This window comes from Rattus norvegicus, chromosome 12 (assembly GCF_036323735.1).
Source record: "Rattus norvegicus strain BN/NHsdMcwi chromosome 12, GRCr8, whole genome shotgun sequence".
NCBI lineage: Eukaryota > Metazoa > Chordata > Mammalia > Rodentia > Muridae > Rattus > Rattus norvegicus.
Genome location: NC_086030.1, coordinates 32,442,833 through 32,455,668, shown reverse-complemented (window position 1 = coordinate 32,455,668; position 12,836 = coordinate 32,442,833). Strand labels below are relative to the sequence as shown.

Below are 12,836 nucleotides of genomic sequence, written 5' to 3'. Positions count from 1 at the left end.
AAGCTCTGGTTCTCAATCTGTGTGCTTCTGACTCTGATTTAGGAACAGAGACACTGCTCTTTTCCTCATAGACTGCCCAAATGCAGAGATGCCCACATTCCAGTATCCAGAACTGTATTAAAAGGTTGCAGCATTAGGAAAGTTGAGAATCACTAAATCTAGATGTCTCCTTAACTGTGGCCACGGGCTTGTGGTCCCATAAGCTGTCACCACAGAGGCTGTTGGTGACCTGAGCCCAGTGATTGGCAGAGCCATCTGCTGTGTCAATCCATGATGCTTCCTGGAGAGCACTTATGTTCTGATATATGGATGAAGACCATTCCCACACATTTCTCATGAGGCCATACAGTCCTACACAGTAGCAGTAGGCCATCAGATGGAGAAGTAGGGAACTCTCTCATATCCACCAAATGCCCTGGGGAGGACAGGGAAAACAGTTTTCCGCTGTCGTTTTGTCAGGCACTGTGTGTGTGAAAGGAAGTCTTACTGCAGTAGGTTTTTGGGGGTTGGGGGAGTGATCACTGGTGACAGTTCATGAAAACCATCTTCAGCTCTGACACCCTTGAGGAACTTTCCCTGACAAAGACAAAGAAAGTCAAAGGTTTATCAGCCTGTCCCAAGGAAGGTGCTCCAGTCTGTCTAGAGGAAAGCCAGTGTCACTCCACTCAGCTGCTTCATGGGGGAGGACAGTGACCTCAGGTTTCCTTCCATGGTGCTTTGAAAAGAGAACTTGTTTCTGCCCATTCAGGTCCTCCATCCATGCCAGGGATGGAGTCACTGGAACCCACTCTCCTCCATTGCCCTTCCTGACTTTACCGAAGCACAACCACCTGTATTTGCTGATGTGATTGGTTCAACTCTATTTTTCTTCTCATCAAAACTGGGGTTCAGGGGTTGGGGATTTAGCTCAGTGGTAGAGCGCTTGCCTAGCAGGCGCAAGGCCCTGGGTTCGGTCCCCAGCTCCGAAAAAAACAAAACAAAACAAAAAAAAAACCAAAAAAAAAAAAAAAACCAAAAAAACAACTGGGGTTCAGAGGCTGGGGAGATGGCTCACTGTGTAAGCATAAGGAATCAAGTTCATATCCTTAGGACCTTATAAAATCTAGGTATAGTGGCATGCATCTGTAACCCCAGTGCTGTGGGGCAGAAAGAGACAGATCCTGGGGGTGGTTGGCTAGCCAGTCTATGAAATACAGAGCTTCATCTCCCATTGAGGTGTCTTGTCTCAAAGAATAGTGTGGATGGCTGGAGAGATGGCTCTGCAGTTGAGAGCACTAGCTGCTCTTCCAGAGAACCCGGGTTCAAATCCCAGCACCCACATGGCAGCTCACAACTGTTTGCAATGCCAGTTCCAGGGAATCTGGCACCCTCACACTGACATAATTATAGGCAAAACACCAATGCACATAAAAATAAATAAACCTTGAAAAATAAATAGCATGCACTGTGCTTACAGAGGACCCAAGGAGACCAGAGTTTCATTCCCAGCACCCACAACACACACACACACACACACACACACACACACACACACACACACACATACAATGTATTTTTTCCGAAACAGGACTTCTCTGCCTGCCTCTGCCTCCTGAGTCCTGGGAAGAAAGGTGTGAATCGCCACACCCAGCTTCATAATTTATTTTTAATCCTAAAAATATAAAATAGAGAAGTGACTGATGAAGATACATTACTGTACCCATGCCCATGGGTCACCAGTTGTAGACTTCTATTTTTCAAAATCTTACTTTAATAAGTGTACTTAACGTGCTTTAACCTCCCTTCTAGCCCATCACCCACCAGAGTTAGTGGGAAGGAAAGGTTGACAGGTCAAAAGAGAATGTGAACCTGTTTAGACTTAGTCCTTTAGGGTGACTCAGCAGTTCACGTCCCACAAGCCAGCAGCCGTAGCTTGGTCCACCTGCAAACACCACTCATGAATCATGAATTCCTGTTTGATCCAGAAAACGCTGAGAGGCTCTGCCCATCAGCCCGAGTCTGCAGAAGCTTCAAGAAGTTGCTGGAGCATCACCAGAAGTTCTTTGGTGCGTTTCTGTCCATGAAGTCCCGACAAACAATGATCAGCAAAGAGTAGCAAGGTCAACCAAGACCAGACACCATTGTCCACTGTCTGTTGGATTATTTTTAGACCCTTTCCAAACATCACATGTGCTCTCGTGCATTTGCTCCAGCAAAACAGCAGATGCTCTTTTCCTAGGCTGCTTCCAGAAAAACACCACATGTCCTCAGTTCTCAGCAAAACACCCTCCCATGTGTCTGCTTCAGCAAAGATATCTTCTCATACGATGGTCTCCGGCAAAACATCACATGACACAACTGAATCTCCCAAGGAACCAGAAATTTCCACTTCAACAGGTTAAGTCCAACAAGCTGGACTTCAGCTGCCATGACACTGGAGAAGCTCCTCCTACACAAGGGAAGATGGTTGGGCTGTGATTTGCTCAACAGTATGTGATAGTCTGTTGAGGTTTTCTAAGTGAGTGGCTAACAATGTTGTAAGGGTTGTCAGTGAGATGAGGCTTACTGCTAAGGCCTAGGGCCAGAGTTTGAACTTCTCACAGGCATGGTAGGAGAGAATCCCTTTGCATAGTTGTCCTCTGACTTCCCTAAGTGAAAGAAAAGGAAAGCCTAGTGGTGGTGGTGCACACCTTGGATCCCAGCACTCAGGAGGCTGAGGCAGGCAGATTTCTGAGTTTGAGGCTAGCCTGGTCTACAGAGCAAGTTCCAGGACTGCCAGGGCTACACAGAGAAAACCTACCTCCAAAAATAAACAACAAAAACGAGAGAGAGAGAGAGAGAGAGAGAGAGAGAGAGAGAGAGAGAGAGGAGGAAGAAGGAGGAGGAAGAGGAGGAGGGGGAGGAGGAGGAGGAGGAGGGGGAGGAGGAGGAGGAGGAGGAGGAGAAGAAGAAGAAGAAGAAGAAGAAGAAGAAGAAGAAGAAGAAGAAGAAGAAGAAGAAGAAGAAGAAGAAGAAGAAGAAGAAAGGTGGGAAAATAAAAGAGGTGGTCAGTGACTGAATGTGGCCCCTTAAAAGCTAAGATTTCTGAGACTTAAGATTGTTCCTACTTCTTCTTTTTTTTTTTTTTTTTTTTGGTTCTTTTTTTTCGGAGCTGGGGACCGAACCCAGGGCCTTGCGCTTCCTAGGCAAGCGCTCTACCACTGAGCTAAATCCCCAGCCCCGTTCCTATTTCTTTTTTTTTTTTTTTTTTTTTTTTGGAGAGGAAAGGGTTTATTCGGCTCACACTTCCACCGTTCCTATTTCTTTGTAGCTGCTGTCGAGTGTTGCTATGAATGTCCTCTGGTTCAGTTATGACCCCCTTTGTCTTAGGATCTGCTCCTGACTGTAGATTTAGCTGGGAGACTAGAAGGCACACCTGTCATAGGAAATACCTTAATATGACTTTGTAAGGCCAGGTCCCAGTATTTGCTGACGGAAGAATAACAAAATGTTTTTACCCAGATGGAAGGAGGGCAAGTGGGGTGGACTGATTTGACTGACCTGTCCCAGGGTAACCATACAGATCTCAGCATGACTAACTATTCTTTGACAAAATCCAGCAATGGAAGTTACAAATGTATTGAGATGAGATTAAAAACAGGAAAACAGGACTCCCTATCACTTCCATTGAAATTAACATGTCTACACTGCCACTGTCTGTGGAGAATTGATTTGATACCAATCTGACATCTAGCATCAAGTATCCCCTTGTGTATCATCAAAGAGGGGCCTTCGATTCCTGGGTTCTTGGCGGGTGGGGAGACTAGACTGGACAGAAGTCACACATAGGCTGTGGTTAAGAGCACTGACTGAGGGGTTGGGGATTTAGCTCAGTGGTAGAGTGCTTACCTAGGAAGCGCAAGGCCCTGGGTTCGGTCCCCAGCTCCGAAAAAAAAAGAACCAAAAAAAAAAAAAAAAGATCATTTGTGGGACAGGAAGAATCACACCTATTTTATTCAGAAAGTCTTTTAATAGAATTAAGAGGTCAGGGAGCTGAGAACTGTAGAACTTTCCTGCATCTGCTAGACCCCACCTCAGCAGTAGTCACAGCCTGCCCCTCATTGGTTATGGAAATGGAAAGGCAGAGTTCTAAAATAATTGGCTCACTAGCTAAAATTACTAACACTATAGCAAAGATAGTGACAAAAATTAACCTAGCAATTAGAGACTTACGAACAACAATTCTACAAAATAGAGATACCATAGCCTTTCTATTGCTCAAACATAATCTTGGATGTCAACAATTCCCTGAAATGTATTAACATATCGGATTTCTCTAACATCACTGATAACCAAATCAACAACTTACATTAAGAAATAAAATCTCGGGCTGGGGATTTAGCTCAGTGGTAGAGCGCTTACCTAGGAAGCGCAAGGCCCTGGGTTCGGTCCCCAGCTCCAAAAAAAAAAAAAAAAAAAAAAAAAAAAAAAAAAAAAAGAAATAAAATCTCCAAGGCACAGATTGATTGGCCCTTTTGGCTAAGATGGTTCTTTCCCTTCACTAGCCCCTTGATGGCTCTCCTATTAACCATAATATTTGAGCTCTGTGTTTTCCATGTATTACTAACCTTACCACCTTCCAGATATTCAGTACCAGAATCCTGTTCCCCTGACTACAACATCAAGCAATACACACTCTCTTGTCAACTATTTGAAAGATTTAAACAGGCCAAGATGAGACTACGAGGCCAAGACAGAGCTTCATACCCTGCAAATCAAGGGGTCCATTGTGTCAAGTCCATGTATCTTTGAAATTAAGGACCACGTTGTATTATGTCCCCATACCTTGCTAATTAAGAAACCCAGTATATATTGGGGCTGGGAATTTAGCTCAGTGGTAGAGCGCTTGCCTAGGAAGCGCAAGGCCCTGGGTTCGGTCCCCAGCTCCGAAAAAAAGAACCAAAAAAAAAAAAAAAAAAAAAAGAAACACAGTATATTAAGCTCCTATACTTTACGAAACTAGGTTTCTATTTAAGTTTCTATACCTTAACCTGATGTAATCTGCAGAAAGTGATGTCATTTATATAATGTATATCCTTATCTTCCTGTTTCATTATATTTTTCTTTTTAAAAAAAAGATTTGTTTATTTATTATATATGCGTACACTGTAGCTGTCTTCAGACAGGCTAGAAGAGGGTATCAGATCTCATTACAAATGGTTGTGAGCCACCATGTGGTTGCTGGGATTTGAACTCAGGACCTCCGGAAGAGCAGTCAGTGCTGTTAACCACTGAGCAATCTGTCCAGCCCTCATTGTATTTTTCTAACAATCTCTAACAGCCAATACTCTGGCCCTGTCTGTTAATCTTTTGTCTCCCCCTCATAAAAGGGACTCCAAAAGGCCAGTAAGGGACTGTTCTCTAAAATCCCTTTAGGATGAGAAGGCCAGATATCCAGTCCCAGATGCACCTCTAAAATAAGACTTGCTTTTGATTAGACAATCGTGAATTTAGTCTTTCTCCACGCAATTTTCAGGTTTAACACGTGCTAACACAGTGGGCGTGGCAGCACATGCTGGTAATCCCCCAATTCAGTTGACTTGAGAGGCTGAGGCAGAAGGATCTCAAAATCAAAGGACAGCCTGGTAGTGGAGGAAGTCAGTCGTCCATCGGAAACAAAAGCTAACCATAGATCCCAGAATCGAAGGATAAGATTTGAAACAGCAACCTCAGGAACTTCCCCTTAGCTACAGCGCCCGGTCGCCAAGCAACTTCCCAGCGTGGGGCGCAGCGGCTGGACAGTGCCCGTTATTGATGTCTGATTCATCCAATGATATCCAGCGCCTGTGCCTCTCCTGAGTTCTGATTGGCTACGTGCATAGGCTCCGCCTTCCACCTTCCTCCCTCCTTGCTGGACGCCCGTGGGCGTTTCCGAGTTTGTTGTGTCTGGGCGCTGAACGTAGGGACACCTAGGATGCCACGTGGAAGCCGAATCCGCACTTCTCGTGTGACCCCTCTGGCCGGGTGAGACCCTCGGGGCTGGGGACGGAGCGCGGGCGGCCAGGGCAACGTTCCGTAGTTTGAGGGCTCCGAAGGCGACCGGCGGTGAGACTGAGCGAGCAGTCTGTCGGGAAGGGATCCGCTTCTGAGGACTCCCCGAGAACGGGGACATATTCTGTGCACTCCGGGAGAGGACTCTGAAACGCGACCTTTTCCCTAGACTGGTTGGGGGAAGGGCCTTAGAGGCGTCGTCTATGAAGAGGCGGGGAAAGAATGAATGATAGGTGTCAAGCTCTTGGAGGTTTTTGTTTGTTTGTTTGATTTTTCTTACTGTGCTTTTGAGGCTTTCAGGCTAGCCTTGAACTAGCCTGGCTAGCCTTCCTTGGTTTTCCTGACTCTGCGTCTCCAGGGTTGGGGTTACAGGGTTTAAATGTCTTTAGAAGAAAAAGAAAGGAAAGAAAATTACCCGTTATTTGTGTGTGGAGGGTCGAGAATATAGAGTTCTCTCCTTCCACCATTTAGGTCCAGGCTAGCTAACACTTATAGTTTATAACAGTTGCAAAATTACAGTTTTGAAGTAGAAAGGAAAATTTTGTAGTTGGTTATTACAACATAAGGAAGGAACTGCATTAAAAGGATTATTATACCATCAGGAAGGTTAAGAACCACTGGCATCCATGGCAATCTCTGTCTGATATTTCTTTTTTAATACCATAACATTTTATTTGATACTAATAGAGGAATAAAATAAATGCTGTTTGCTCACTCTGGAGTTCTTGTTGTGTTTTTGAAATGAAGGTATTGATTCTCAGGCTGGCCTTCAAATGACTGTGTAGAAGAACAGGGATGAACGTAGATACACCAGAGCATAGATACACCAGGGCAAACGATAAAAAGCCTGAGGCCTCAGCTATGCATAAAGAAAACAAGACTTGCCCAGAAGGCAGAAATAGTCTCCCCCAGCTAGAGAACACCAGTTAGATATTTAATACCAAGCGGTGAGCCCTTGAAAACATACTTAGGCAAACCACAGACAGATTGAGGGAGATTATATTTAGGAATGTGTATGTATACACATGTAGGCACTTAATAACAAGAGCCCATGAATTTGAAACCAACAATCAAGGGGCATATGCGTGGGTGTTTGGAGGGACGCTAGGGAAGGGAGAGATGTCATAATTCTCATAATCTCAATAAACTAATAATAAGAAATGAAGAAGAGGAAATAAATCACTGTGTAGAACTGATGCTTCTCCCTGTCTCTGTTTCTCAGTGCTGGACTTCCAGATGTGTGCCACCCAGCCTTGCCTGTTTGACCTCTTCAGGGAACTCCCAAGCCATTTGTCTGGGAACTGATGAGTTCTGTTCTTTTCCAGCCGGGCCCCTCAGATGAGGGCTGCTCCCAGAAGAGCACCAGCAGCTCAGCCTCCAGCCACAGCTGCCGCCCCATCTGCAGTCGGCTCACCTGCTGCTGCCCCTCGGCAGCCAGGCCTGATGGCCCAGATGGCTACCACTGCAGCCGGTGTGGCTGTGGGTTCTGCGGTGGGGCACACCCTGGGTCACGCCATCACTGGGGGCTTCAGCGGAGGGGCTAATGCTGAGCCTGCGAGGCCTGACATCACTTACCAGGTGAGACTTGGGCAGCGTCTCCTTCCTGTGCCTTCATTCCTAAGACGGGTTGGCCGCTGGCAAGCATCTTCTAGGAATAAGCATTTGCTCTGATACCATGAGGACCTGAGTTCAAATCCCGTGAACCCACAAAATGTCAGGCATAGCCGTACATAGCTGTAACTCCTACATTGTGGGGCGGAGACAGGCAGATCCCACAGCAGGGCTGGCTGTGTCCTGTGGAGATGAAATAAGTTTCTGGTTCGGTGGGAGGCCCTGTCTCCAGGAAGTAAGAGAGAGCGGTAGAGGAAGACAGGTGATGCTTGTTCAGTCTCCCCTTGTGCACGTCTGTCCATGAGTGAGTGTGTACTCACTCATGGGAGCATCACATGCAAAGCCACGTAGGGTGGTCTGAGTCACAGCAGGAGTCCAGCCTACCACTGCACAGCAGCCATTTTCCCTTTAGATGGTATTTGTTTTTGAGAGGATCTTACTCAAGCTAACCTTGTTCAGGGCAAGCCTCCTGCCCTGGCTTTCTTTCTGTACTTATCTTGGCTACACTTATTTGGACTTCTATTGTTGCTTTTGGAGACAAAGTCTTCACTGTGTGACCCAAGCTGGCTTCAAACTTGGAGCAGTCTTGGTTGGCCTCCCACGTGCAGATGTCATAGGCGGAGCATGAGGCCTGGCCTTTCAGGTCAGCCTTCCTTACATAACCACGATCCTTTTCATGGCTTTATGACGACCCCTTACCTACTTTTTTTTAAACCATTTTTTTCTTTAGGATAGATGTATTTTCTAAGGAGCATGCACTGTCTTGTATTTCTAGTATTTCTGAAATTCTCATCCATCCCTTTCCCAATTTTGTTTGTTTGTTGTATGTATGGTGGGGTGGGGTGCTGGGATCAAACCTCAAACCCAGGGCAGAGAACACAGTCTTAACTGTGGAGTCCCTAGCCGATTTTTAAAGCTTTGGTCTGAGGTTTATAATGCTAGGCCCAGCCCAGAGCCTTGAGTGTACTGAGCAAGGACTTCATAGGACCATGTTCCCATTTATGCTCCAGATGATGTGATTTGTCTTTTGTTTTTGAGTTGGAGAGGACATCTTCGTTCTTTAAATCATTTTCGCTGCCATGGTCCTGGGTGGCACTAAGTTTTCACCTTTCTCTAGTTGTTTCCCCGGCTCCCAGTGTGTGAGCGCTGCCCTCCTGTGGTGCCTTATGCTCTCTCATCTGAACACAAGATGCTGTGTCTTGGCAGGAGCCTCAGGGAGCCCCGCTGCAGAACCAGCAGTCTTTTGGACCTTGCTCTCTAGAGATCAAGCAGTTTCTGGAGTGTGCACAGAACCAGAGCGATGTCAAGCTCTGTGAGGGCTTCAATGAGGTGCTGCGGCAGTGCAGGATTGCAAATGGTAGGTGACTTGTCCATCTGCTCGGGGCGGTGGGCCTGAACCTTGTAGGGTAGTGGTTGGGTCATTTCCCGTGGCTTGAGACCTCTTTGGGGTTGAAAGACCTTTTCATAGGAATCCATCCATGTGTACTCAGTAGCGAGATGCCATCAGCTCACCAACCCCGTCACATACACCGTATACAGGTTTAAGTGTTTGTGACGGGGTTGGTGCCACGATGTACTAAGTGGACCAGTCCCACATGTAGAGAGCAGCTACTGTCTTGAAAGCAGGAATATTGGAGGTAAAAGAACACTTCATGTAGGGGTTGGGGATTTAGCTCAGCGGTAGAGCGCTTGCCTAGCGAGCGCAAGGCCCTGGGTTCAGTCCCCAGCTCTGAAAAAAAAAAAAAAAAAAAAAAAAGAAAAGAAAAGAACACTTCAAAAGCCATCGACTACCGCAGAAAAAGATAACCCGTATCACAGGAACTTAGCCTGGATGCCGATTGTTTGGGTTTTCTGTTGTGGTTGCTGTTTGGTTTGATATTTGATACCCAGTTTTTCTGTGTAGTCCTGGCTGTCCTAGAACTCACTCTGTAGAGCTGGCTGGCCTCAGACTCCCAGAAATCAACCTGCCTCTGCTTCTTGAGTGCTAGGATTAAAAGTGCTGCTACCACCTGGTGCGAATTTTTTTTTTCTTTTTTCTTTTCTTTTTTTTTTTTTTTTTCGGAGCTGGGGACCAAACCCAGGGCATTGCACTTGTTAGGCAAGCGCTCTACCACTGTGCTAAATCCCCAACCCCACGAATTTTTTTTTTTTAAATATATTCAGCTGTGGGTGGTGAATACTTCCCCCTTGTAATAATAACAGGTATAGAAATCAAACCCACCCACATAAATACACCCAGAGAGAGTGGTAAATCACAGGAAACTTTAATGTACTGAACGATGCCATGTATTGTCTTTTGTCATTAAAGCTGTTGTTGTGTATTGTCTTCATTAGTGGACCATCCCCCGACAGTGGATCATGGAGAGAAGAATGTTAAAAGAAGAAAATATAACGAGGGCTTTTTACAGTATGGTTTTACCTCAGCCATCACAGCGGGGACTGAGAGACCGCAGTGTGTCATCTGTGGGGTTGTTCTCTCGGCGGAATCTATGAAGCCCAACAAACTGAAACGCCATTTTGAAAGCAAGCATTCGAGCTTCGCCAACAAGGATACCAACTATTTCAGAAGCAAAGCTGATGGACTCAAGAAAGCCAGATTTGACACTGGCAGCAAGACCTACAAACAGAACGTGGCAGCCGTGGAAGCTTCCTATTTGGTGGCCCTCAGAATCGCCAGAGATATGAAACCTCACACTTTCGCTGAGCATTTACTGTTCCCAGTGGCCAAAGACAGTGTTCGAGTTATGATTGGAGACGAATTTGTTACGAAATTGAGTGCGGTTTCCTTATCTAACGACACCGTCCGAAGAAGAATCCACGACATGTCTGCTGATATCCTCGATCAGGTAATCCAGGAAATTAAATCAGCTCAACTTCCAGCGTTCAGTATCCAGCTCGACGAATCGACAGACGTTGCAAACTGTTCACAGTTACTGGTTTATGTGAGGTATATTAAAGATGGGGACTTTAAAGATGAGTTTCTTTTCTGCAAACCTCTTGAAAGGACAACTACTGCCCTTGATGTATTCGAGGCAGTCGGCTCATTTCTGAGACAGCATAAGATCTCCTGGGAAAGCGTCTGTGGTGTTTGCACAGATGGCGCTCCAGCCACGCTAGGATGTCAATCTGGTTTCCAGCGTTTGGTCCTAAATGAGTCACCAAAAGCCATTGGAGCTCACTGCATGATGCATCTGCAGACACTAGCAATGAAGACACTGCCACAGGACTTACAGGACGTCATGAAAAGTGTCCTGAGTTCCGTCAGTTTCATAAAGGCGAGCTCTTTGAACAGTCGACTGTTTCTGCAGCTATGCAGTGATTTAGACGCTCCGAGCAAAGCCCTCCTACTTCACACTGAAGGGAGATGGCTGTCAAGAGGAAAAGTTCTAAAACGTATTTTTGAGCTTCGTGACGAGCTCAAAATGTTTTTTAATCAGAAAGCCATACGGCAGTTTGAGGCGCTTTTCAGTGATAAAAGCGAACTGCAGAAGATAGCTTACTTGGTCGACATCTTTACCATCTTGAACGAGTTGAATTTATCACTGCAAGGACAGAATTCATCATGCCTCGATTTGTCGGAAAAGATCCAATCATTCCAAATGAAACTTCAGCTCTGGCAGAAGAAACTGGACGAAAATAAAATTTACATGTTGCCTACCTTATCCGCTTTCTTTGAGGAACATGACGTTGAACCGCACAAAAGGACGACCGTGGTGACTTCCGTGAAAGAACACTTGGACATGCTTGCCGGTGAAATTTCTTGGTACTTTCCCAATCTACCTGACGTCCCGTTTGCACTTGCCAGAAACCCATTCACAGTCAAAGCTGAAGATGTCCCCAAGACAGCACAGGACGAGTTCATCGAGCTTACAAACAGTGATGCGGCGAGAGCCAATTTCTCCACAATGCCAGTGACACAGTTCTGGGTCAAGTGTTTGCAGTCATACCCGATTCTGTCTGAGACGGTGTTGCGACTCCTCCTTCCATTCGCAACAACATCTCTTTGTGAAACAGGGTTCTCCAGCTTGTTGGTCATCAAGTCCAAGTACAGAAGTAGGCTTGTCGTGGAAGACGACCTCCGGTGTGCTCTCGCAAAGACTACCCCAAGAATTTCTGATCTGGTGAGAAAGAAGCAGTCTCAACCCTCACACTGATGTTGGCTTTTTACAAACAGTGTTCTGAAATGTAGCAATGTGGTTTACCTCATTCTAGTAAGACTGTTACCCGTGCCACACTGTGCTTCAAGACAAAATTTCATATACTCGTCATTAGTAATAAATATTTCCACAGAGAAACCCTGTCTCAAAAAAAAAAAAAAAAAGATTTTACAATATAAAAGTACATAATTGTTTTTGTGATTAATCACTGTGCTTTTGGTTATGTTCAGTTTATAATAATGAAAATACATTGTACATATAATATTATACTATTCATAACAATAGCAAAATTATAGTTACTAAGTAGCAATGAAAAATTATAGGGGGGGGTGTCACCACCACAGCATGAGGACTGGTATTGAAGGGTTGCAGCGGGGCCTGGAGAGATGGCTCAGAGGTTAAGAGCACTGTCTGAGTTCAATTCCCAGCAACCACATGGTGGCTCACAACTGTCTATAATCAGGTCTGGTGCCCTCTTCTGGCTTGTAGGTGTACATGCAGGCAGGAAGCTGGTTGCAGCATTAGGAAGGTTGAGAACCATCCATAAGTACAGTTCCGGGAATCTGTTGTCTTCTGACCTCTAGGCAGCAGGCATGCATGTGCTCCACATGTACATGTGCAGGCAAAACAGTCCTACACGTGAAATAATTAAGTCTTTTTAATTATTTTTGTTTGCCGTTCATTGGTTCTTTGTCCGTACCTGTATCTGTGTAAAGGTGTCAGAACTCTTGGAGATGGAGTTTCAGACAAGAGTGAGCTGCCATGTGGCTGCTGGAAATTGAACTCAGGACCTCTGGAAGAGCAGTCAGTGCTTTTAACTGCTGAGCCATCTCTCTAGCCCCAAATATAAATATTGTTTTTAATTTTATAAAAATGCCCTACAGACAATTTCATGGAGACAGTTTTTCAATTGTTTCATACTTCTCATTGATGTTACATTGCCAAAAACCAGCTAACACATTGCATTAGCCTTGATTCTTCCCTGCATTCGGAGGACTTGTATAAGTCACGTCCCATCAGAAAATGTAAGCCCACTGTTAATTTATTTTTTTGTTTTTT

At 45.3% G+C, this 12,836-nt stretch overlaps 1 protein-coding gene across 2 annotated transcripts; it reads left to right on the top strand.

The window, feature by feature from the left end:
* Positions 1–5,851: 5,851 nt before the first annotated feature.
* On the top strand, positions 5,852–11,982 carry Zbed5 (zinc finger BED-type containing 5). Of its 2 annotated transcripts, NM_001105924.1 has the most exons (4): positions 5,852–5,982; positions 7,335–7,587; positions 8,827–8,977; positions 9,955–11,906. In NM_001105924.1, the coding sequence occupies exons 1-4, from the start codon at positions 5,933–5,935 to the stop codon at positions 11,772–11,774; spliced, it is 2,274 nt and encodes a 757-aa protein (NP_001099394.1). In that variant the 5' UTR covers positions 5,852–5,932; the 3' UTR covers positions 11,775–11,906. The 2 variants fall into 2 exon arrangements, with proteins under 2 accessions (NP_001099394.1, XP_063127236.1); XM_063271166.1 differs by having other exon boundaries at positions 5,858–7,587; positions 9,955–11,982.
* Positions 11,983–12,836: the final 854 nt, after the last annotated feature.